A 25,910-nucleotide genomic window follows, 5' to 3' on the forward strand; every position below is an offset into this window, starting at 1 on the left:
ACATGGAGGCCGTGAGGAAGCTGCTCTGTGCCACACCTGGGAGGCCAAGAACTGGGCAACCAGGGTGCCGTGGAAGGGTACCACCCGCTGGTGTTAAAGTTCATTACTTCAATCTCACTTCAGTGCACGCATCTTTCTCCCTTAAATTACGCAGTGTGACAGCCCAGAGCAAAACCAGACCCAAATTCCAGCAGTAGATTCATCACGAGTGCCAGGTAACCTGCAGGCTGCCCACCAGCAAAGCGCATTGTGTGTTTGAGCAAAGCGCTCCTGCCCATCCTGACAGAGCCGAGAGCCCTGGCTGTGGCTGTGGTGCAGCCAGAGGCAAGTGAAGGCTCTTGTGACTCCCAGCTCTGCAGACCTGCATGGTACAAACCTGGAGGGGGTGTTGTAGGACTGCAGCTTAGTTTAGTTTGCTTCCAACTGCATCAGGCACATCAAAGGGGAAGAGAAGATGAGGACAAAGGTGTCCTCTAGCAGCAATAACTCTAAGCCTCAACTTACACTGGCTTCCTCTATCTTCACATGCTTCTCTCCTTGTGGTTAAAAAAGAAGTCTTCCCCCACCCTATTTGGCAGCAGCAGTAGAATGCTCACGAGGCCCGAACCAATTTGCAGACCCACAAGGCAAGGAACGGATATGGCACAAGGAAAGAAAAGGAAAAGGGAAAAGGGAAAAGGAAAGGGAAGGGTGTTGGCTGTGCCAGCTGGCAGGGAATGGGCTGGAACAGAAGGCAGGGAAGCTCAGCATAAGGTAACACTGACTGCTGGAGCAGTTCTTTGCTTCTCCAGCAAGTGCTGTAGCCATGGCTGTGAGCCTCTGCACGGAGGCAGTTTCCATTCTTGGCATCTCTCCTCCTGGAAGGTGAGGGAATGAGAGCGGTGCCTGCCCTGTGTCACAGACATAGCACTTCCTGAACCCCAATTGTATTAACATATTTCAGAGGAAGACACCCTGCTCTGCTGGTGCTGAGCACAAAGCCACACCGATGGTCTTTCACTTGGATACAGACAGCCACTGATACAGCATGCAGTTTGGACAGATGATACCTGCCCTGGTCTGGCAGACCTACCTATGCAGTCCTGCTGGTGGGCTGGTAGAGCGCTGCCTGGCTGGCCTGCAGGCCCATGGCACTTCTGAAAATAAAACTCACACTCTGTGATTGCAAATGTATCCCTTGAACTTTTTTTACGCCAGAAATGTCTTGGTACAGACAGGAGCCTGACCAGCACTGCTAAGGAGAACCAACACAGCTACCAGAAGGATTAACTTTACAAAGCACCCATGACCCAAATGCATGTACCCAGCTCTGAAGGGACATGAGACGTAATTCCCTGATTCTGGTGAGCCCTGCTATGGTTCCCTCACAGTCTTCAGTCCATCACAGTATGTATACTGCCTAGCGTGCTTAGTACAAGGTCTGCCTGCTCCAGCAGGGCTCCAGAGCAGCTGAGGCAGAGAATATGGCTCAAGGGAATAGCCAGCAAGAAGGAAAAACTGTTGCAAACCACAGGCTGCCTGATCTCCCTCAACACCACTGGGATAAAAGCATTGCACTTCCCAGAACACAGAATCATAAAATCATGAAGGCTGGAAAAGACCCTTAAGAACATCCAGCCCATCCTCACCATGCCCACTGGCCACATCCCTCAGTGACACATCTCTGTGGTCCCTGAACACCTCCAGGGACGGTGACTGCACCCCCTCCCTGGGCAGCCCTTACCACTGCATCACCACTCTGAGAAGAAATGTTTCCTAATATCCAACCTAAAACACTCATGTCAGCACCCTAAGTGTACAACCACCACATCCCTGTGTCAGCAGAGCACTGCCAATTGTTCCAAGCACGATCTGTAGCATGTAAAGGAGAGCTGGCATTATTGCTGTGCAGCCACTACATGCAACACCTCATTCTCCCTTTGTGCCACAAAGTGTCTGCTCGGAAGACCTGAGAATGTCAGGCGCCTGCTGACTTTTGTGGGTGAGGCTGCTTTCCAGCTCCGCTGGGGACATTTGGTGACACCAATCGACAAATGAGCGCAGGGCTGTCCAGCAACACATTTCACCCTGCCATCCCCTCCCTGGGCTGACACCTACACCTCTACCTGTAACACCTGGGCGTGAGGGAGGAAGCAAAGCAAAGCCCGAAAGCTCCCAGCTCAGCTCCTGCCCCATGTCCACACACAAGGGACACAAACAGTATCCACCGGGTTAGGGATGGCAGTGGCTTTAATTTGTCCAATCCCTTAAGATTCCTTACAGCTCTGTTCTCTGTTAACACACTTCTTTTTTTAACCTCCTGCTGATACTATCTACATCCTTAAGCCTGGGCAACACCTGGAAGTTCATAGTTGCTCCCCAGGAAAATCAGTCACAATGATTAGAGCAGATTCCCTCCTCCTTCCCTGAGCACCCCCCTGCCTCTGGTCCTGTTGATTTGGTTACCAGCAGGTAGGAACTACCACCAGCCCCATTCAGTGGGCTTACACCGTAACTCAAACTCAAAGAAAAATTTAGGCTGGAAGGGACCTCTAGAGGACGTGTGCTGCAACCTCCAGCTCACCGCAAAGCCAATGCTCACTCTCATCTCAGCTTTTCCTTCTCCAAATAGCAGTCTCACAGAGCAGGCTGCCACTCCATCCCATTTAGCACTGCAGTGCCATTTGCTACCTCCACTGTGTCCTTCTGGAGACACGAGGGCCAGAGCTGCATGCAGGACTCAAGGCATCAGCACAGCACAACTCCAGGAACTGCAAAATAAAGGCACAGGTGAGCTGACACATGGCAGGGCTCAGAAAGACAACTCTGTGAGGCAGAGGACTGTGCAGAGGACTCTGTGAAGCAACGGACTCTATTTCAAGAGAAGGGCTGCAGCACTGCTCTGGGGTCTCACAGGCCAGACTGCTACCACCGGAGAAACCCTCACCACAAATTTAAAATAAGAGTTCCTACTGCATACACACAAGGCCAATATTTAATAATCTTTCAGATGGTAACTATGAAGTTACTGGGTTGTTTCCAGGATAAACAGTTTGTAGGGTTTTTTAGCCACTTGAGAAAAACAGGCACCCGTGTGGAAGGAGCTTCAGCCCCCATCGCTGAGCAGTGCTGGAAAACATTGTGCTTCTGGGAAACAGCCTTCAGCTAACCCCTGGCAGCTCGTGCTCCACACACTGATGGGAAGAGGCAAAACATTCAGCAGTACCCATCCACAGCAGAGTAAAGGGGGTTAATTCTTTGACTGAGGTGTGCAGATGAGAAGAAATCATCAGTATTTAGTTAAAGTGCATGACTCCATACAGGAAACACTGGAAGGGGCTCAGGCTGCCTCCTTCCACCCGCAGCAGAGCAGCTAGAGGTCACTGCACACCAGGCTTAGAGGCTTCTTTCTAACCTATGAACAACTCTTTGGCACTTTTTGAGCCTTTAGCTGAAGTAAACAAGTAACCCATGTTTATGGTTGGAAAAAAATAAATAAATCATTACTAACTAGGCTTCATAAGCACAAAACGAAGCCATTAATCCAAGCACAAGTCAGTGCGGCTCAATCGAGAAGCTCCCTACTTTGCTTGTACAGCCAGAAAATAACAAAGCCTTGAGTGTCCAGAACAGATCCATCAGTGCAGCAGTACACAACAGCAGCCACCTCTGCTTCTCACAGCTCCATATCAAAACCAAGGAGGCACGTGGGTCTGTGGGCACATTTTCATCACATCAGAGGAGCGTGGGACACACTTGTGATGAGGCTGTGGTGTCCCAGCTCCAGATCCAGAGGCAGCAAGGAGCCCTGTGGCTACACACACGCCACCAGCCAGTCCGCCAGTCTCTTCATTGCCAGCAGCACGGTATGGCAAAAGGGAAAAAAGAGGGGAGAGGGGAAGAGATTGCAGTGCAATATTGCATATCACGGCCAAGCTCTCCCCTCGTGTCGTTACCTCTGTCACATTTGGCAGCCTCGGTTGTGCAGACGGCCAGCACAGACACACAGCACCACGCGCCCTCAAGATGCACAGGAGGGAAACAAAAGGGAGGAGAGGAGGGTGGACGAGATGGAGGAATGAGATGGTTTCTCCCGGCGGGGGCCCACGGGCTCCTCCGGTGCCCGCTGTCTGCTGGGAGAGCACGGGGCTGTGGCAAATGGCGTTTACAGAAAGAAGAAGCTACAGAGAGAAAGAGAGAAAGAAACAGAAGTTCAGAATCGAAATGAAACACAAAAGGTGAGAGACAAAAGAAACGGAGGGACGGCATTTTAAAGTGTGAAGGAAGGGAGCATGCCGGGGAGCTGTCATCCAAACCAACGGCACCGCAGCGGCAGCAGAGGCCTGAGCACACACAGCGCTCAGGACGGCCACAGGCAGAGACTGACCGACACCAACACAAGTGTATGGAGACAGTGTGACAGCACGGCGCAGCCCGCCGGGCACCTGCACTGCCTCAGCCCCGGCACACCGCTACAGCAGCGGCAAAGCCAGCTCACAAAGGCAACTCCAAGACCAAAGCGTTTGGGTAAAAATATATTTCCTCTCCCCACTTCGAGTGCCGGCACTGCTTGTGCGCGCAGCCTAAAGCACATACAGGAAAGAACTGAGCTTATGCTACCAGGTTATTATTCAATTTGTAATTAAAAAAAAATACTTTAACATCAAATAAAGTGACAATATCTAACAGATGCGTACATATACTTTGCATTAACACTGTATGTAGGTTACACAATTATTTAGTAACAAACACGGGTTATTTTCAAATAGCAAGGTAATAAAGTTCTACATCTATAGTTTAAGGCAATCAGAATATTAAAAATGTATACAAATACAATATTTCTACCGCTGTTCACAGCTTTATTTTCCGTTAATTAAAAAACCCTTCATATCTGTATTGTCCCATGCTAACAAGAGTGATGTGGATCTGGCATGCAGCAAATGCAGCCAGGGCCCTTGCAGAGAGACAAGTGTGCATTGCTGACATCTCAGAGGGCGAGTGGTAGCTGGCTTCAGATGGACACGCCTGGTATGGCACGCACAAAAAGACATTTCCATCCACACTCGGATGCCTTAAGAGAAGCAGGATAAGAACCACCCACAGAAACACTGCTCACGTTAGGTAAGGGCATGCTTAGAGACAGACACCGAGATACAAATCTCCTTGATGGGATTTCAAGCTGTCAAAAGCACACACACACAGTGCAACGTGTACTGTGGTTTTTGGGCCACAGAGAAGTGTGGGGTGTGTTCCCTAGAAGGTAACCCCTGCCCTGCCAGGCACACGCATGCCCACCTCTGCAGAGCCATCACAACCCTCTCGGTGGCCTGCCTTGTGTTCCCTTCTCACCTCTGGGGTTCATTCCCTGCACAGGGAACACCACCATCCCAGAAATATACATGCCCCTACGCTTTCCTGCTCATCCATACTATTCCTGTGTTTATATCAGTGTCAGGGACGTGCAGCGTTAGCAGCTACTGATCATCATTGCTTCACCACACTGACATTCGCAATGCCTCATGAGCAACACAACCATGCCGCTGTCCCCACTGTCACCAGTAGACCCACAGAGCCATGCAGGGTAACTTCAGACATTCAATAGCAGCTGGATGTTATGTTCCCTATGGCTTTTTTTTTTCCTTCAAAATCTTAGCAAAAGCGAATTATTACAGAAAGTTTTTAATGGTTTTCAACAACGCCACTTGTAAGTAAGTGGACTTAAAGAAGCCCCCAGAAAAACACAACAGGTTTGCCCATATCAGCGGTGAACGGAAAGGTGAATCTCTTACTACTGTACTTACATGCAAGGTGAAAGCATATCCAGCTAGACTGAAAGCATCCCTTACTCCATGCAGAACCAGGGACTACTGTGAAAAAAGGCGTAAGTAAAGAAAAGAAAGAAGGGCAGCAATAACCAGCTAAACATGGCCTGGGGGACTGAGGAGAAAAAGACTTTAACATCTTTGGCAGAGAAAACAAAACAATACCTTTCACTTTAGCAAGTTTATGGTTTAAGCCCAGTTTCCCCAGAACAGCCTGCTTCTCACTGGAGGAAGAAACCCAGTCAAAAAGACATTGATGCATTTGGCCACAGCTTTCTATTAAAAAAAAACAACAAAAACCGCTAGACTCAGCTGACTTCTCCTGCCAACATCCCTTGGAAAGGCTGTCAAATGAAGCAGGACAAATAAATGGTAAAATTAAGTTTTCAACTTGGCACAAAGCGCTGGTAATTAAAGAGAGGGCATGCACAGAGACAGCTGAAGCAAAGCACACTGCCACAAGCATTCAGGCTTGAGACAAGAGCATGTGATGTGACTAAATAGCTCGTGCCAGCAAACAGATTTCCCCCTTGATAACTCAAGATTTTAAACTTGAGTTTGCCAGAAGCCAGAAAAATCATAGTTTTGCTTTTCAAAATAGCTCCCTAAGAATCGCATTTAACCTGATGGAAGCACATCCTGGTTGATAAGACCAGGAGGTGTGATCAAAAGAAAAGACGATGACTTTTATTGCAGCTTACTAATCTACAACTTTTGCTGCATGTTCACAAGGCTGCATTTGTATTTCCTCTTCCCAAAGCCATGTTTAAGTGGTAAGGGTTAAAAAAAAATAGATTAAAAAACAAACAAACAAATAAATAAAGTCAACTCCCAAACACATTTTGTCAGCCAACTCTCCAAAAAGTGTGATTCTGTCTTGTTTCAGAAAAAGGTGACAATTCTGACTTTTTTTGAACATTTAGAGAGGCAAGAAATACCATCCCAGAAGCAAGCAATGAACTGCAGTGTGTGAGACTCAGGTGGAGGGAATTATTTTAGGAGTGCTTTAAAGAAAGAAAGAGGAGACTACCTAGCTAGGAGCAAAGGAAATGTTGGCAGTACATCAGCAGAAGAGAAAGAAATCCAGCAGTCAAAGTGTAAGCATGGCTCGCCACTTCTTGGGTAGGAAGGGAAAGATTCTGTCCAAAAAGCAATGGCATAGAAAATAGACATTAAGCAGACTGATTTCACACCATGATGGCCACAGAGTGAGGCCTGGTTATGCTAGAGGTGTCTTGTTTGTATGTCACATCTCCCTGCTCGGCCGCTCTCCACCCCTGCAAGGATCTCGAGTCACTTGCAGGTAGTGACAAACCTCTGGCCCCTCCTCAAAAATGAATCTATCTGGAGAAAGCCCTTCTCTCAGGCTGACAGCTGTTGTGCAAAGCTCCCCGGGCTTGGAGGCATTAACTTTCTGATGTTTTTCAGGCAATGGGGCAGTCATCCATCAACGTTCAGGGATTGGCACATTTTCTGCTCTGGAGCGTGCAGCTCCAGAGATGGGGACCCTAATTCCCACCTTTCACATTAACCACCGTTTGGTTGGCAGAACAGCATTCTCTCAGCATGGAAACCTGGATCCTGCAACTACGGGATCTGCATTTATATGTACGCAGGAACACTCCCAAAGGCAGCAGGGGGATGTTGAAGGTACCCTCTTTTTTAGGCCTTCTGCCTGGGCATTTATTCCTTAGGGGCTGCTACGTCTTGCTAATAGTCTAAGAACCCAGCGCTCTTTGAAGTTGGGTTTTAATGGCAAGCAATGCATGGAAAGCATGAAAAGAGGTCCCTTTTCCAGGTACCTGCAACACCACTCAGCTCCCACCACTACATTCAGCAAGGAGCTACTGAGCTGACCTGAAAGGGTGGCTGTAAAAATATGCCAGCACATGACAGCAAACCCAGCCCAACTAATATTATCCAGTCAGACAACAGAAACAGCAGCTAATTAAAACAAACAAACAAAAAATCATGCAAATGTAATAGCATGCAAGGTCAGTTAAACTTTTGTTATCTACACACAGATACCCCCCTCCCCTTATCCCACCCCAACAGCAGGGCTTATTTTGCTCTAACACATTAGCTACTGAAGGGATACAGGTAGAATTAAACTCCAGCCCTGACTCAGTTCAGACCTGAGCCAAGAGTGATTTACCATTGCTGGTATGGACCAGAAAAACACGTGGTATCATTTGCTTCCCTCCCTTCCTCCCCCCTCAGTTTCCTGCTGCACAAAGTCCTGCACGCAACCCTTCTTCCTTCTTGTTCCCACTACGTTATTAGATGAGTTAATAGTTATTCAGGTTAAAAATGAGAAAGAAAAAAAAAAAGAAAAAACAGATGGCAGAAACATTACTGCAAAAGCAGATGAATGCAGGAACATCCTTGGCTTGACAGGCTTTATGTGAAGCTTGCACTGCAAGTTAAAAAAAAACAAAAACAAAAACAAAAACACAAAAACAAAAACAAAAAGTTAGCAATAACAGAATCCAAAATGAAAAAAAAAAAAAAAAAAAATCAAAACCACCAAAATCAAGAAAAGCTGGGGGAGCTGACACTGGGACACCAGCAACCCACTGTGGTGGGTGGGCATGCAGATGGATTATGGAATTAAAAAGAAATTAAATCTCAAGACTGAGCTCTACTCTAGCCTATGTGACAAGCACGAGTGAAAAACAAATCCAACAGGGAAGAACTACTGAACATTCAACCACCAAAGTTATCCAGGGTTACAGGTGTATGTATGCTGGTGCCTTTAAACTATGCATTTTCAGGAGATGTGTGGTGGCAGGACGTGACTGGAGATGTTCAGTTTGGGTTACTTGAACACGGGCACTCTTGTAGAAAGCTGTGCCAGCCTTTTCTGAAATGCAGATGTCTCAGAGCTGAGCACCCCGAGGTCCCCCAAAATTGGTTTTCAAGCCCAATTCAGATCCTTTAGACATCATTAAATCCTTTTAACAGAGTGCTGGGCCAGGCCATGACGTGTACACTATACTTAAGGGATTGCTCTGGGAATAAGCATGGACCATAACACCTAGAGAGTCAACACTGGACTGGAAATTATTATAGTGAAATGAAGCTGGAACTTAAGTTTTCCATCTGGATTTCAGAAGTATCTTGGCAGAAACAGAGCCCAAACAGATGGTCCTGGCTCCTAGGCAAGTTAAGGATGAGCAAGTAACCCAACGACACTGAGGCCTGCACATGGTGATCTACCAAACAGGAAGAACCAAAAGTCCATTTGCTGCTCTTGTTTTCAAAAGGTTTTGCCAAACCCATTGGCAGGAACCAGCTCCAGATTGTGTGGGTTTGAAGCACAATCCCATCCCAAAATTATGGCAGCATGCTCAATCTCAGATTTAAGAAAGTCTTGGAGTGTGCTACACTGTCTCAAGGGGTTGAGGCACATAGATGTGCTGTCCAGTGCAGCTGTGTCATCAGGACAGAACTGCAATAATTTAAGGTGAAAAAATCATAAATCTACAGGATTCTAAGAAGTGGAGTAGAAAAAAATCAGGTAGAAGACAGCTTGTTCCTGCAGAGATAGCCAAGGGGGCCAAGATGTCTACCTCATGGACTTGTGCCAGCAGCAGCCTTGGTGCTGAGCCTTCCCTTCAGCTTGTACAGCACAGTGGAAAGTCTCCGCTGTCCAAGCTGAAGAAAACAGACCCCACCTTGGGAAAGAAGTATTCCTGTGAATTCCTGGCTGGGAGGCTACAGGTATTGTGCATGGCACAGGTTTCCTCTGGCAGCCACACAAGCACCACCACAGCCCATGCCAGCACAGAAGGTTGAGAGCCTTACCTATACAACCCATGGCTTTTCATTGGAGTGCCAAGAGAAATTTAAAGCCTTTAGAAAAACCAGGATGCGCTACAAGGAAACACATCAGCATTTCCCTTTAGAGCCTACGTTAGTAATTCAGACATACAGAACTGCCGAAGCAGCTACTGCACCTTGTGTTTCAGCCTGCCCTGTTTGCAGGCATTCTCACGGAGTGGGATGTCAGCTGCCAGACATTTCTCGCTTCTACACTTCGGCATAGCACCAATCAGTCTGCAATGATTCCTTTAGCCAAGCAGAGCATGCAGCACACAGTTGCCCTCTGTATGTCAGTGGGTGCCAAAGGCCAAGTTCTCAGTTTGCGTAAAGCAGCACAGCTCCATAGGAGCTACAACAATTTATATCAGAAGAGGAACTAGCCCCAGATCCTCCCCACTTTCCTGTGGAAAGCCAGGGGCAGGAGTGATGGATGACAGCCACTGACCCAGCTGTAGAGATGGGATGTACAGTAAGCATCTGCATGATTTCCCAAAATATAAAAATACACCAGTATATATGCAATACCACAGACCCTCACAGCCCACGCTATAAGGCAGCTCAGAGCTGGCTGAAGTTAGCAAAGGAGACAGAAGAGTCTGTACCACATTCCTATAAGCATTTCAGTTCTTTTAACAGGGACAACTTAGTGTTAATAGAGTAGCTTACTCTGCCAGAGTCAACTTAAGAAATGCACTGCGTTGCATGGAACTGTCATTTTTGTGTGTGGATTGAAAGAAGCATTTCCCAGAGAGACTGGCTATTTTACCACCTTTGCAGCTTTCCTGATTGCAGTTATCAACTAATGTCATTATTGCAGATGACCCAGAAAGGACTCACATGAGCATCTTCTTACTGGGTACTGGAAAAAATGGATGGAAGTAACAACAGGAGGCTTCAATGTAGCCATTGTTACAGTAATCTGTTTCACTACACTACACAAATAAGCTGTGCACAGTCAGCTTCACCTCTGCAATGTCTGCCTGGCTTCACCATACACACAATATCTAAGTGGACCTTTCTGTTCTTGAAAGGATGGTGAAGTAGCCAGTAGCAAGTCATAACTACGAGTTTCTTGCACTACCAGCAAGCTAAACATAGCCAGCTCTAAGTGCAGGCTGCAAGAAGGAGATTAAACCTATTTGGATCAAACAAGAGGTTTTCAGAAGAGCTCTGCAAAGACTTAACCCTGAGCCCAGATCAATGGCAATGTTCTTCCAGTTTCAGTGGAAGCAGAGTTAGGTCCAAACTGAACACATCTTAAAAAACTGCTTCCCAAGTGACTGTCCACAGATATACTTGGTTACTACTGAAGTAGCAGAAATCTCAGAGCACTGGAGGGTAGAGAATCATATTCCTAGCATACAAATATAAAATAGTAGAAAACAGTGCTATTGTGTTTATTAAAACGTACGAGCGTTTTGCAGCTTATTATGTCAACTCAATACAAGTACAAATGCCATTTACCTGCAGTTATGGTACCATAGCAATTGCTAAGAAAAACTTGACTCTAAAGCAAGCTTCCAAATATTCGCTTTTGGCACTAAGATTTCCACATAAAAATAACATGGTGGTTTTGGTTTCTGATCTTACTTCTACTTACAACTATAACCTTAAAGAATGGGAACTGGGGACTACTGCTGGGTGAGAGGAAGAATGGGTAGAGACCCCTTTTTAATTTTGGCTCAGACAGATGAATCTGCACCCAGAACATCCCAGAGCTGTTCCAGCAGATGCTGGGCAGATCACAGGTCTCCACCATTTGATTGCTCTCCCATTCTGGTCAGATTTTGGCAAGATTTGAAGATATTCCTCCAGAGAAAAATTAAGATCGTATCCCTGGCCCACCCTTTAGAAAAAATATTTTATTTGACCACTCTGATAAAAGCCCAGTTTCCAGTCTGGTAGTGGGAAAAAGCAAATACAGACATGCAGCAAGAAATTAAAAAAACAACCCCCCCAAATTGTAATAAGCCCTACAAAGGATGTGGATCACATCCGCTTACTTTTTCTTGTCCTTGTCTTTCTTGGTTTGTTGAGAACCTGCCTGCTGAGCCTGTGACTGTAATAGCTGAGCTGCCGCCTTTTTCTTTTGAAAGTTGTTCAGCTCTTCCTCAAGCTCCTTCTTTTTATCTTCTACTTTTTTCTTCTCCTCTTGGTGAGTCCTCTTTAGATGATCAAACTTTTCATGAAGCTGCCAGGACAGAAACAATAAATTGGAAGAGAAAAGGAGAATGTTTAACTCAAGTTACAGGAAATGATGCCTAAAGTGGTTCCATCAGCACTGGGATCTCCCTGCGCTGATAACAAGTCACTGATCTGTCCTCCAAGCACATCAGCCCTTGTGAGAAAAGCTCTACAATTAACACAAGCACAGACAGCGAGACTTAAGTTTTTGCAGGAACTCCACAAGTACATTTCCAAACCTCATGTTCTGCTCCTCGCCGTTTTGTACCTACCAGACTCTCTCTTTGCTTGTGCAAAGCAAGAAAACACAGCCAGTCAAGGTGATAACCTTTTCTGGGGCTTTCTCTGCTCCTCCCTGAGGCAGATGTGTGATCGATGATGTGATGGGGTCACACCACAAGCCCGCGGCAGGGCTGAGTCCACATCTGTTCCCTGAAACTCTTTATGACGGGCAAGGTGCTTTTTAGGCTTGATGTTAGAATCAAGGTGCCTGAGTTCTTAGGAAAAAGCCCACTCAAACATCCTCACACAACATCCTTTGAGTTACAATATACTCACATCTTTCTCAGCTTCTTTCAATTCTGCTTCCTTTTCCTTCACTCTCATGACGAACATCTGCCTCATTTCATCCTCCTTCTTCTGGAGTTCACCCAGGAATTCATTCCTCTTTGCTTCATAAGTCTCTTGGAGACTGCGAAAACACAGAAAAAAAAACCAAAAAACACAACAACAACCCAGTCAGAACTGCATTTCATACAGAGTCATGAGTTTCATCATACTTTCACAAAACGTCACCAGAGGTCTCTGACTCGCAAGAATGAGTGAATGCCTCCACCAAAACTAGTCCTAGCTTCCTAGATGGCAGCATTGGTCAGGGGGTCAAACTAGCAAGCAAAAATGAGCACACTTCAGGATCCTGCAAGTCGCTTAACAGTCAGGATGTCCTTCAAAATAAGCAGTCACTGTGGAATCACCTACAGAATTCCCTGATGCTCACACGTCTTGATACATGCTTGATTCACGTGTCCTCACTTCTCACACTCTTTGTCCTGAATCTCATTGGAAGCGTAAGGTTTGTGGAGCAGAGGCAGGCCTACCACAGAGCAAAACCTGGCTTTATGTAGCTCATTAAGCAGGACACTGACACAAAGCAAAATTAATTTTCACTACTTTTTACTAATGGATTCAGACCAGGAGCTTTATTTAGATAAAGCCACGTTGGGGACCTCTCTATCTCCTCTAACTGTAAAGGAAGAACAAAGCTTTTGCAAATGAGAGGCATCGTTCCTACTGAATTACCACACCACTGGATTCTTTCATACCTTTATTCCTCCTCCACTTCCTTGTATTTCTTTATTTCCCCAGCACTGAGGTACCACAGCAAGTACTGGGACACCAAATATATTGTCCATGCACCTCTGAGATTTTCAGAGCCTTGTAGGAGCTCTAGATGCCAAATTCCTTTTCATTTTATTCCTTAAATGGGTTTGGATATTTCTGCCACCACTACAGTGTGGGAATGATAACTATTTCCCCAAGAAGCTTTTCTGAAATTCTCTTTTTTAAGTGAAAACTCCATTGCAATCAGAGACATTCGTTGCATGCATGAACCTAAAGAACACACTAACCACTGGGCCAGTGGGATGTCTTCATCCCATTAATGCCTAGGTTTTGTCTTTCCTAGCTTATGGCTGTAATTTTGTTATTTTTTTCTATGAATTGGGGAACAAAACTAGACACAAAGACAGAAGCCTTGGGCTTAGCACTGTTAACCAATGGGTGCTTTGATTCAGTCCTAAAAAAAAACAAACTTAGGAGAGACTGCCCAGAGCTTTCTTGCACAGCACTAGCCACCCTGGAGCGATCGCTCAATCCCAGCTGACCACAACAGCTTCTCACATCTTGAATGAAAACCACTTACTGTAATACCACAAAAATCTTCTCATGTGAGAGCAGCGCAGGAGGCACCTTTGGATTCTTGGCTGAATTAAGAGTCACTCCATTTGCAGCAGATAGAGATCTGGACATCTGAATTGAAGCCTCCCTGAAATTCATTCTTGGACTTAACCCTCTGACTGTCAACAATAAAACTTCAATTCATAAACCCTTCTGAAGGATCTAGCACAGAAAAACAGTAAAGATTGGTCTTTACTGTTCAGTGTGCAAAAATGGGATCAGCAATTAGTGACATGCTATCCCAGGGAGCAGCAGAGCCTTATGGACTGAACTGGAAAGCTCTCCACCCTACTAATTGTAATATCCTGCACTGCCAACAACTTTTTGCAAAGCTCATTTCCAAAAATCCAATGCCAGGTGATGTGCAAGCAGGGAAAAGCTTGCAAGGAGCCCAGGCTCAGTGCTCATCCCAGCTTTCTTCTTAAATACTTGCCATTAATCTCAGGCTAGAAAACCAAAATCCACATTGAAGCTACTTTGACTTCCAGAGAAGCCAAGTTCACAGGGAAACTGGCCCAACAACTCCAGCCTGCATTTGAGAAAACTCCCATAGTCCCAAGAGAATAACAGTTCAAATCAACTGGGAATCCTACAGCTTCTCACAGACAAAGATGACAAGGGAATTTGCTTTTTAAGTGCACAAACACATGTTCCAAGAGTATCTGGATTTCCCAACAAACACACCCCACACTAAAGGATGACCTTCTAAATGCTTTGCCAGCTTCCTTTTTGCAGCCACTCACTCATTGCCATCAGTTGGCTGGGTAACTGCCCAGATCCCCCTGAGGCTTATGAGGGGCTCTCCAGTGCAAACTGGCTGAAGAGCTGTTGTTCCCGCAGTTCCCAGCACCCAGGCACAGGGCAAAGGCATGCTTTTGATCACCAGTCTCAAGAAGAACAGAGAGAACCAAAGATGCTGTTTTCTTCATTTCAAATATACACTGGCCTCAGTCAAACAGCTTGAGTTCACGAGTTTTGTTTGTTTATTGGAAAGGGGGAGGAAGCCGCCAGAGTGAACTGCTCTGAACTAGCACGTACCAGATGGAGAAATTCTGTACATTTTCATTTCCTTGCTACTTACAGCTTGGTCAAAAGAGGCCTCATGTACAGGAAGTAATGGAAATTCCTTAGATTCCTGGAAGAGACGGGCTGAGCCCATTTTAAGCTATTACTCTCCAGAAAGGAAATCCAATAAAGCTTCACACTTGGGCTTCGTAACAGAACTGGGCTTGACTGATCTCAGTACAATTTCTCCACGACAGAGGAAACTCAGCTGCATAATCTCAGCAAGCCACAAATCAAAACCCTAACCAAAGCAAACTCAGTGCTGTGGCACTGAGTCACACTCTGCCACTTTCCAGTAACAGCATGGACCCAGCTTTTCCCCAGTGAACATCAGAGACAAATCACGTCTGTCTGTGGTGATCTGCATGGCTACCATCTCAGATACTGGCATGTCACCTCCTGATATGCATGTGCATTACAGAGACAAACTGATATCAATGCAAAGATGCATGTGTAATCCTAACTGCTCTCCCTTGGGGCAGAGGAGCGTGGGATGCTGCTAAGGCAGCGGGTGCAATTATTGGGAAAAAGGTGGGGAGGCACAGGAAACAGAGGAAGAAAATAAACATTTGCTCCCAAATTCCCACACAGCTGTCATCCCTGGATAATGACTAGGGTTTCCAACCAACAAAGCTGTCAGCGATGGTATAAACTGTATCTAACAATAAAACAAACCTAAAGCATCAGACCGTGGTACTGTCTTCACACAGCACCTTGGACTAGCTCCAGAGGGTCAACAAGAACATTTATCCCAGGATCTCTCCTTCAGTAATCAGTTCATATCTCAATGCACGAATCACATTCATCTCAGAAAGGATATAGCCAAAACGCAGCTACTGTACCTGGCCCTGACTCTTGGCCGAGTGAGCTGGCAGCTAGAAAGTTGTGTCTGCATTAGAGGAGGAAAGGGGCCATTAAAGTATCACCTGACCATCTCAAAACTTGCCCTTCTCCCAGGGAAAAAAGCATCAGGAGGAAATTTCCAAGCAACTAACAAGTGTTCGGTTCAAGAGACTCACCCAGCTCTCTGGGAAGCTGGAAGGATGTGTTGATGTGGTCTACCTAGACTTCAGCAAAGCCTTTGACACTGTCTCCCACAGCATTCTCCTGCAGAAGCTGGCAGCCCGAGGCTTGGATGGGTACACTCTTGGCTGGGTGAGGAGCTGGCTGGAGGGCCGGGCACAGAGAGTGGTGGTGAATGGAGTCAAATCCAGCTGGCGACCGGTCGCGAGTGGTGTTCCCCAGGGGTCGGTGCTGGGGCCTGTCCTCTTCAATATCTTTATTGATGACCTCGATGAGGGCATCGAGTGCACCCTCAGTAAATTCGCAGATGACACCAAATTGGCTGGAAGCGTGGATCTGCCTGGGGGTAGCAAGGCCCTACAGAGGGACCTAGACAGGCTGGAGAGCTGGGCTGAAGCCAATGGGATGAGTTTCAACAAGGCCAAATGCCGGGTCCTGCACTTCGGCTACAACAACCCCAGCGACGCTACAGGCTTGGGGCGGTGTGGCTGGAGGACTGCGTAGAGGAAACGGACCTGGGGGTATTGATTGATGCTCAGCTGAACATGAGCCGACAGTGTGCCCAGGTGGCCAAGAAGGCCAATGGCATCCTGGCTTGCATCAAAAACAGTGTTGCAAGCAGGAGCAGAGAGGTGATTGTTCCCCTATATTCAGCTCTGGTGAGGCCGCACCTCGAGTACTGTGTCCAGTTTTGGGCCCCTCACTGCAAGAAAGATATTGAGGCCCTGGAACGTGTTCAAAGGAGGGCAACAAAGCTGGTGAGGGGTCTGGAACACAGGCCATATGAGGAGAGGCTGAAGGAGCTGGGAATGTTCAGCCTGGAGAAGAGGAGGCTCAGGGGAGACCTCATTGCTCTCTATAACTTCCTGAAGGGAGGTTGTAGTGAGCTGGGGGTCGGCCTCTTCTCTCGTGTCATTAGTGATAGGACCAGAGGGAATGGCTTCAAGCTGCGGCAGGGGAGATTCAGGCTGGACGTTAGGAAGTATTACTTTTCAGAAAGGGTGGTCAGGCACTGGAATGGACTGCCCAGGGAGGTGGTGGAGTCACCGAGCCTGGGGGTGTTCAAGGAAAGGCTGGATGTTGTGTTGAGGGACATGGTTTAGTGGGAGCTATTGGGAATAGGTGAACGGTTGGACTGGATGATCTTTTAGGTCTTTTCCAACCTTGGTGATTCTATGATTCTATGATTCTATGATGCTGCCAGCAGGAAGATGAACGTAAGCATTACTGAAGACTGGACAGTACACAGGGTTTTAGGAAAGCAACAGCAAAACTGAGAAAGATCAGCTTTGCAATCTCCAAAAGAGCTTTTTCTAGCTTGAAAATGACAACTCACAAAGAATGTTAACTGATGTTAACTGTTCCTAGCCAGGTATGCCTACAAGCCCTGATTGCTGACCACCTCCAACTCTCTTACTGTGTCTTACAAAAACATGCCCACTTCCACATTGCTGAGAACACAATGAAATCAGGAAACAGAAACAATCCCCTTGGCAGGCTTTGCATCACAGCAGCCTCTCTGCCCTGCAGAGCAGCAGACAGTTTCAAACATCAGCTTATGAAGATCAGTGAGAAGCTGATTCCCACTTCTAAGAGGAGTGTTTAGAAATCATTTTTTTTCTAAACTTCTCAATACTGGCTGACCAACAGCAGGTAGGAGGTAGACTGAAAGGTCTTGCAAGTGATAGCCAGCAGCTTACATTTGATGCAGCTAAGCAAAGGGAGCTCAAAGAGTGCAAAGAAAGCTGGTACAACTTAAGCAACAGTGCAGATAGATCTGTGGGCATATACTCCTTCCTCTTAAATTCCTAGGATGCAACTTGATCTGAAATGAGTCATATCCTACTCTCAAAACGCATTGCCTTCAAGCATCCTGGTGACATCTTGTAGGCTCTAGAAGGCACGTATAGCCCTCCTATGTGGTTGCAGACATTTTCAAAATATTAAGGCAAGAACTGGCTTTGTCAACCATCCAACCTTTTCCTGTGTTTCTCCAGCACAAATCCTAGGCCATGAGAGCAGTACTGCACTGTGCGAAGTTCTACTCCCCAGTCGCACTTCAGATCTCAGCTGCTCCTCCTGACCATGGCTACTCCTCCCTGGTCAATGCAAACACTTGGAACCCCAAGACCTCCCAGCTCTCTGGCTGTACAAGACCCGATTTACACCTGCCTACCTGAAAGGTTTGCTGTCTGGATCTGTGTCCTTGAATCCCATTTCTTCTAGCTTGCAGCGCCTGTACAGCTCGTAGTGTCGGGTGTGTGTCTGCTCCCTCAAGTCCTCCATGTTCACTCGGATCAGCATCTCCCGCAGCTTCACAAAGTCACAGTGATTTTCATTTTCAACTGCAAAGACAGGCCATCCACAGGGAGAACATTAAATCCAGCAGCCAGGTTTCCTTGGAATCATAGAATTATTAAGGTTGGAAGAGACCTCTAAATTCATCTCATCCAACTGTTGAACATCCCCACCATGACGACTGAATCATGGCCCTCAGTACCACATCTCCGCATCTCTTCAGTACCTCCAGGGACAGTGCCTCCTCCCAGGGCAACCTGTACCAATGCATTACCCTCCTTCTGAGAAGAAATCCTTCCTAATATTCAACCCAAACATCCCCTGGTGCAACTTATAGCCACTACCTTTCATCTTTGTCCCTTCTCTGGTTCCACGTGCATTTCTTCACTAGCAAGGTGGTGATATGATCCCTTTGCACATGGGATTGTGCTCTCCACTCAAGCCCACTCTAACTGCAAGTCACCAACAGGGTCATGGCAGGCAGTCAGAAAGTCTCAACTTGTGGCTTTGGGAAAAGCAAGAATATGAGAATATCCCTCCAGAGATGCTTTTTCCATGGCAGCTGACCTTACAGAGGAGCCCTACACCTCTGGTTTTGGGGTTGAGAGCGTGGCAGCTCACAAGTACAGTAGAATGTGTGCTCTCATTACCATTTCTATGCTCAACAGGGTCTGGCATGCCCCACTCAGCTCCTGGCAAAGCAAGCAGCTCAGCCTCCAATGGAACTGCGACCAGAGAACTGCATGCTTCAGAGCAGAAAATAGTTTGAGTATTCTGAAAAACAAGGGATGGAAGTTCTCTTTTTAGGATCCAACAGCAAACAGCAAGCAGTTCTGCTGCTAGCTCTGCAGCATGCCCTTGGGGACCCAGCAGAGAACTCCAGCTGCTCCCCTTCAGAGATCAGAGCAGCTGTCTCACTGGAAAGGGGCAATTTAGGGCCAGATCTTCAAAGTCCCTCTGGTACCCAGATAAATCTCTTAGATTATCTGCTCTTAGTTCCTGGGAACAGCAAAAACCCAGCAGGATACATGTCAAGTAGAAGACTTACCAAACAGAGCTTCTTTCCTAACTGTCAGCTATTCCCAGAATTACCCTCTGGCGCACACAGCCATAGACAATAAATCCAAGGCTGCCTCAGCTTGTGTTACTGAAGAAAAAACGGGATGAGTTTTGCAGAATTGTTCTGTGGATGCTCCCCTGCAGCTCACTGGGCCGTTCTCCAGTTGGATATGCAGCTAAAACCACCAACAGACCAGCATGGTCTCAAGCCTCTAATTCCCAGCACCAGTTGGGAAAGCGAGGGCCAGCTCTATCTTAGGGAGCTTTGGGACAGTCTGGGCTTCAAACATCCTGAGCTAAACTCTGCTCTCAGTTGACTTTATGAGGGATTTCATACTTAAGCTGTGCATCCATGTGTTAGAATACCAGGGCAAGACACACCAAGCAGTCAGTATTGGATTGGTTCTGCTCCTGCTTGAAGGAAGCTGGTAGGGCACAGCACCTGCTCCCCTCCCTGGAACCCCTCCTCTCCCCTGCTATATGTATTTATTCTGACTTGCATACAAAGTCCTAACCATTCAGTTGCTCAGATCTTCCCCATCGCTCATGCTTCATTACTGGCAGAAAAGCACACAGAAGAGAGGACAATTTATGTCTTCATTTCAGAAGTCAGTTATTTAACATTTCCTAGTAGGGTTACCACCCTGTTCTTCCCTAAAGCAAGAGGCCAGGCTGAATCCCATCTATCTCCAGGTCACAAAGCCCTGTTTTTAAGGAGAAGCCTTAGAGTGGCAATCTCACTTTTCCCAAGACAGATTTTGATTACGGGCACTCAGAGATCAATGCACCTTTCCTTAGAATGAGACAAGATGACAAGGACTTATCTGTGCTTCTGGTACATACCCTGGACAACACCCCAGGGGTACTGCCTGGCTTTTGCCATCTTGTTGCCAATCTTCACTTCTTCAGTGCTACCAACTACAGCAAAAGGAAGGTGGACCTATGGAGGAAAGGGACAATAAGGTTAGGGATTTCCTTTGATGCACTGACCGGGATTGCTGGTTACTGTGGCAGCTGTGCTGGATTTAAGTTACTTAAGTCTCTCTGCGATTCAGCCAGTGTTTTAGAAAGAGCTACAGGACAGTCTGGATTAGAAACATGCTCAGACCTCAAGTCCCAAACTCTGAATTCCTAAAAATACAAGAAGTGCACATATTTTACATGTAATTACAATACACAACCATGTTCAGCACAGAAGAAGACAAACTTGAGTTGAATTTGAACTCTAAGAAAAAATAGTAAGAAAGAGAAAAAGGAAATAACATACATCCTCCCAAGCAAGGTAGGCTAAAAATTCAGCAAGGTTCTGTCGCTTGAAATAATTATTAATGCTTCCTCTTTGAAAGGACAAGACCGTGAGCAAGGGGAAGAGCCAGTGTGACCCAGCCCAGGGCTGACACGACTGAGTCACCAAGCACTGCTGCATCCCAGTCTCTCTGCGGGTGTGGCAGCACTTTGGGATCTGCTCCCAGAAGCACAGCTTGCCTCTCCCTCCAGCTCAGCCCGCAGCGCTCTCCTATCCAAAGCGGCTGGGCGTGAGCTCCAGGCGTGGTGCCTCAGCGGCCAGGTTGTGGTCATGGGCTGGGCAGGAAAGGGAAAAGCCAAGCTCCAGAGGATGTGGTTAACTGGCAAAGGAGTTTCCCTGCAGAAGAAAATAGCACACACACAATGCCTGGGCAGAAGCACGTCCCTTCTCTGTGCCAGCATCTTCCTGCTGCAAGCACAACGCTGGTGGGGAAAAAGGGGAGACAACGCAGAGATTTGGAGAGGGTCTGATATGCAGCTGCATGTGGAAATTGCTGTCTACAGGCAGCCGTGCAGGAAACTCCCACAAGTCTTTAAGTTACAAGGAAATGGCTTAATTATGACACCTCTACTCCCTCTGAAATGCTGATAGCAACTCAATCTTCTGTTCACTCACAGTCTTGCTCACATTAGATGCACTTACTTTGGAATCAGCACATCCCTTTGTGTGTTACTTGCCTTGCTAAAGACACCTAATGGCCTTATGAGCCCTGCAGTGAAGGCATGGCACTGCCAGAAACCTGGGACTCGCATTCTTCCCCTTGCACTTCAATCAGAACCATGGCAAACTGTCATTTCTCAGTGTAAAACCCACTAAATGCTCACTTTACCTCAGTCTTGTCTGCCCTCAGTTCCCATGCTACTGCTGCAGAAAAGGAAAGGAAATGAAAGCCAGAGCCCATGCCACTGATGGCTGCTGGCCCTGCCAAGAGTAGGAGCATCAATGGCAGCCCCACTCTCACTAGAAAACAAAACAAAGGCAGAAGTGATTCACCCCACCGAGCACCAAATGGTCACTCAGGACAGGAAACCCAAACCTCAGCCCTCTGCTTGACTGCTCCAGGCCTTGCCTCCCATCCTCTTCCTTCCCTGAGATAGGAACACTGTGAGAAGGGGAGGATGTGAAAAATGCTCAGAGGAGAATTGCTTGGCAGACAAAGAAATGCGTCAGGTTAAGCAGCCTACGTATCTCCAGTGCCAAAAGCCTTTTGGCCAGCCTGGTTTCTGTGCTCAGACCACAGTTCAAAAGCCAAAAGAAAGATAGTATAATATGCCCAGCCCTTGAGGATTGCCCCACAGAAAGCAGTGGGAGCAGAACTCAAAGAAAGACATACGCTCATTGTGGCATTGATCTCGGCGACTGTCTCTTCATCCGTTGGGAACTGGTAGATTTGGACACCGTTGCTGACCAGCTCACTCATGATTTTACTCTTGAACTTGTGCAACTCATTTTTTGCAATGGTGTCAGCCTTGGCAATGATGGGGATGATGTTCACCTGCAAGATAAGGACAGCACTGCACATGTTGCACCATGAGGAGAGTACAGGGCAGCGTGCGCATCCTGCAGCAATAGCCCCAGCACTGCCACCAGCTGACACCAACCCAACAGAAGACTTCCCCATGGCTGCTGCCATAGTCAGGATAGGCAGGCAGCAGCAATTATGACCTTAAAAAGAAGTCAAATGCAATTTGGCAACATGCTATTTCCTGTCTCTGTCATATTCCCCTCTTCATCCAAATTGGCTGCACAGGAAATGCTGTCATAGACTATTACAAGCTGTTCCAAAAAAAAAAAGGAAATTACCATATAGGCACTTCTCTGAGCCACAGCAGGCTGGGTGGCTGTGACAAACTCAGACAACAGCCTCCCACAGGAGCTTACTTAGGTGCTGCTATCGGGGACATGAGGGCACACCACAGGACTGCTGTCCCACCACAGCAGGATGGGAGCTAGCAGTAACAGAGGTCTGCTCCTCCACCCACATGCACACACTCTACTACACCACTGCACTACAAAGCGAGGATTGGTTTTGTCCCTTTACAGCTCTTGGACAATCAAAGATAACAGCATGATGTAGTTAACAGAAATTAAAGATAAGGGACTGACTTTCTTCCCCACCCAGTGTGCAACACTGGTAGTAAACAGCAAATGGCAGCATGTGAAAGCCCCAGAGAGATGGCAGAGTCTAGATGTAGCTGAACTGATCCACAAAAAGCAAGCTTCACACAAGTGTCTGCTGTGCTGAGAGAAGCTAGAGGCATGCAAGAAGAAGGAAAGAGGTGTTATTTCATTTCCACTCCTCCCAGACAGACCATTTTTCTGTCTTTGATCTTGCAGAACTTGCTTTTTCTTGCTCTCCTCCGACAATATTGCTGGCACAGAAGATGATAATATTGACCTATATGAAGGGATTTTATCTACAGTACTTGAAAATCCTCTTATATTACATCAGTTAATTCTGTTCAGAGGATGTCCTGGAGTTATTAAATCCTCCTTTTGCCAAAAGAATGGCAATGAATGGCAGCTAGCTTATTTTGGGTTAATCACCATAACCCTATTTTAAGCCAAATAGAGCAGGGATGTTTCTCCATCACTGTAATAAACCCCAATCAATGGGTCACTCTAGGAAATAAAGAAGCATCGTCATCATTTATCTTTTGCAGAATCAGAATCCACAGGATCAGGGTGGACAGATTTAAACTGCTTAATCATGATGTATAGAAACAGAGAAATCTCAATTGAATGTACATTTGTACATTGGTTATTTTCCCTGAAAGAAGAGACATCAAAACTTCTTACTGATTAGTAGTGAGGAACCATGCTTAAAACCAAGTTCGGTTCCTGTTTTTGCGACTTAAGGAGGGTAACTGAAAAAATGCATGTGGAATAACATTTATTCAGACTCTTGGTGTTTATCAGATCATGGTTAGAGTAACATTACATTGCCTTGAAGTACAAATCACTTTTGTGTCTAGCTGGATGTGCTCAGAGCATGCAGACACAGAATTCTGATTTGTATTTCTTTATAACGTGACCTTACGTGTTTGGATGTACTTCTCTCCCTCTAACATATACTTATATGAGGTTTTATACCAAAACTAGTCACTGGATAAAGTAAACTAGAGACGGCAAAAAAACTCAGTGCAGAACTAGTTGAGTTCAGCTTCAACCTCTCATTTTTGTTTATGGGTTGGAAGAAGAAAAAACACTTTTTTTCCCCCAGCAGCCAAGTAATCTTTCAGTTGTGAACAAACCTGTCACTGAACCTGGCAGTGTTAAACCACAGCTCTCCTGTTAATTTTACAGCGTAGCTGTGGAGCAAAGCAGTCTAGTTTCTTAACTGGGAATGGGACTGGAAAAGAATGAGAGTCTACGCTTCTATTAAATCTGTGCAAGGTATGAACCAGTAAATTATGACCCATCCCAGCAGCCAGCCTGAGGTAACAAAATTTTCACACCACATCTCTGCCATTCCCTGCTGCTAAATACAGACAGTATTTTTCTGTGCAGGTTTAGCTAGGTCTTTGGCAACGTCATAAAGCCCACAAAAACCAGCAGAGCTGTGCGGTGGGCATAACATGGGCAGCAAGTACCTTACTGTCGAGCTTCTTCATGGTGACCAAGTCTAGGGATTTCAGTGAGTGTCCAGTTGGTGCAATGAAATACAGGCAGGCATGAATTCTGGTGTCATGGTAATTGAACAGGGATCGTTTGATCTTCAGCTCTTCTTGCAAGTAGGCTTCAAACTGTGCATCAATGTACTCTACTATGGGCTTGTAGCTGAGGAGAGAGAAGAGAGAGCACTGAGCAAACATTTACTGCTGGGACAACACAAGTCACTGAACCACACTCAGGAAGATTCATGGGTGCTCTGCGCATTATGAAGAAAAGTGCTGCACTTGGTACCTACCTTCACCATCCAACCTACAGTCCCTTCCTACCAAGCGTGTGCTTTTGCCTGGTGCACAGGGAGTTTATTATGGACAAATTAGCAAGGAGATGTGGCAGAGACCCTGGACTTTAGGTGCACACAAAGCTGCTACCCTGAAGAAAAATCTGTTTTGGAGTATCTCCCATTGAGATCTGAACCACTGATCTGATAACACCATTGAAAATCACCAAAGACAAGAAAATGTAACCATGAAATCACCTCCCCCTATTTATTCCATAATTTTGTTTGTGATCTTAAAAGAGGAAAGAGAGATATACCCAGGAAAAAAAAAGAAAAAACGTTTTCAGGAATTGAAGCTTGTGAGCAAAACTCAAAAGTCACTGCACGTTTGAGACTGTATGGGCGGACTGTTTTGACTGAAAAAAAATGTTGACATGGTTTAATATGCTCTGATCTGACTGATCATACTTCTGGAAAAGAAACTTCTCTGTTTGCTGCTTTCTCCATCAGGGCAACTTCAGAACTTCTGGCCCAATTAAGACCTCTGAGGATGGCACTGACACCAGACAACACTGCCACTATCTCAAGTACTGGATTCGTAGTGGTGTTCATGCCCTCCCTGAGGAGTGGCTGTGAGGAAGCAAGCAATGGGGCGTTTTCAGGTTCTCCAGGAAACACAGCAGGCAGCCAACAAGTTTTTTGTCCTGACCCTGTGCTCCAGATGCCACTGCAGCTGTTCAAGCAGTTGCTCAAAACTGTGGCTTACGTAGAACAGAGTCTTGCTCAATTTACCAAGGAAGAGCTATAGCAGGAAATAGCGATTGCTGCACAATGGCCACTGACACTGGACACTCAGAAAATATCATTTGAGCACTGTTAGTTAATTTGCAGGCACAAGAAGCTAATAAAGCAGCAAGATTTTACACGCGGCAGACTAAAGTCCATACAAAAGCAGAGCTTTGCACTGGGACAGAGCAAAACGCAGGCTGTCTCTGGCCCTGCTCTCCAATTGGCTGCCAGGAAGTTAGAGGGGCTTCACTACCCATACCACTGGCATTTGTCTGCTGAATAAATCAAATGCAAAGTGACCCGGCAGTAACAAGCTGCAGAGCATCCCCACTCCGAGCACCTGCTCCTCTTCTGAGCAGCTTTTGTTCTAGCCTGAGAGCATATGGCAGTGTCTGATGTGCAGAGCTCCTTCCAACATGCATGCGTGCCTCTCTGCATCAGCTCCACAGCGTTGGCTAGGGAGCAGCAAAACAAGGACAACAGTTGCACTTCAGTGGCAGGTCAGGGAGCATGGAAGCATTCCAGAAACAAAGCATTATAAAAATAATGATATTTTTCAAAAATCAAAGTTTTCATTAGGGAATAAGAAACGGTGTCTGCTCAGTCTCCACACTAGCAGAATTGTCAGTGTAATCTTTCACTTTAAGCTTGCCTTGTCAAAGAGATGATGTTGTTTATCTACCTAGCACCCTTATGGCTTTTGCTCAGTGCA

At 46.4% G+C, this 25,910-nt stretch overlaps 1 protein-coding gene across 1 annotated transcript in view; it reads right to left on the bottom strand.

The window, feature by feature from the left end:
- Positions 1 to 11,625: 11,625 nt before the first annotated feature.
- Positions 11,626 to 25,910, bottom strand: part of SEPTIN11 (septin 11) — a gene marked incomplete at both ends in the record, with an annotated part of 42,154 nt that continues 27,869 nt past the window's right edge. Inside the window, 6 exons of the mRNA XM_079534606.1 lie at positions 11,626 to 11,817; positions 12,369 to 12,501; positions 18,031 to 18,199; positions 20,055 to 20,151; positions 21,851 to 22,012; positions 24,111 to 24,297. Coding sequence (XP_079390732.1) covers positions 11,626 to 11,817; positions 12,369 to 12,501; positions 18,031 to 18,199; positions 20,055 to 20,151; positions 21,851 to 22,012; positions 24,111 to 24,297 — 940 coding nt within the window. The remainder of the gene's footprint in view (positions 11,818 to 12,368; positions 12,502 to 18,030; positions 18,200 to 20,054; positions 20,152 to 21,850; positions 22,013 to 24,110; positions 24,298 to 25,910) is intronic.

Source organism: Tetrao urogallus (genome assembly GCF_951394365.1).
Source record: "Tetrao urogallus genome assembly, chromosome: 4".
Lineage (NCBI taxonomy): Eukaryota > Metazoa > Chordata > Aves > Galliformes > Phasianidae > Tetrao > Tetrao urogallus.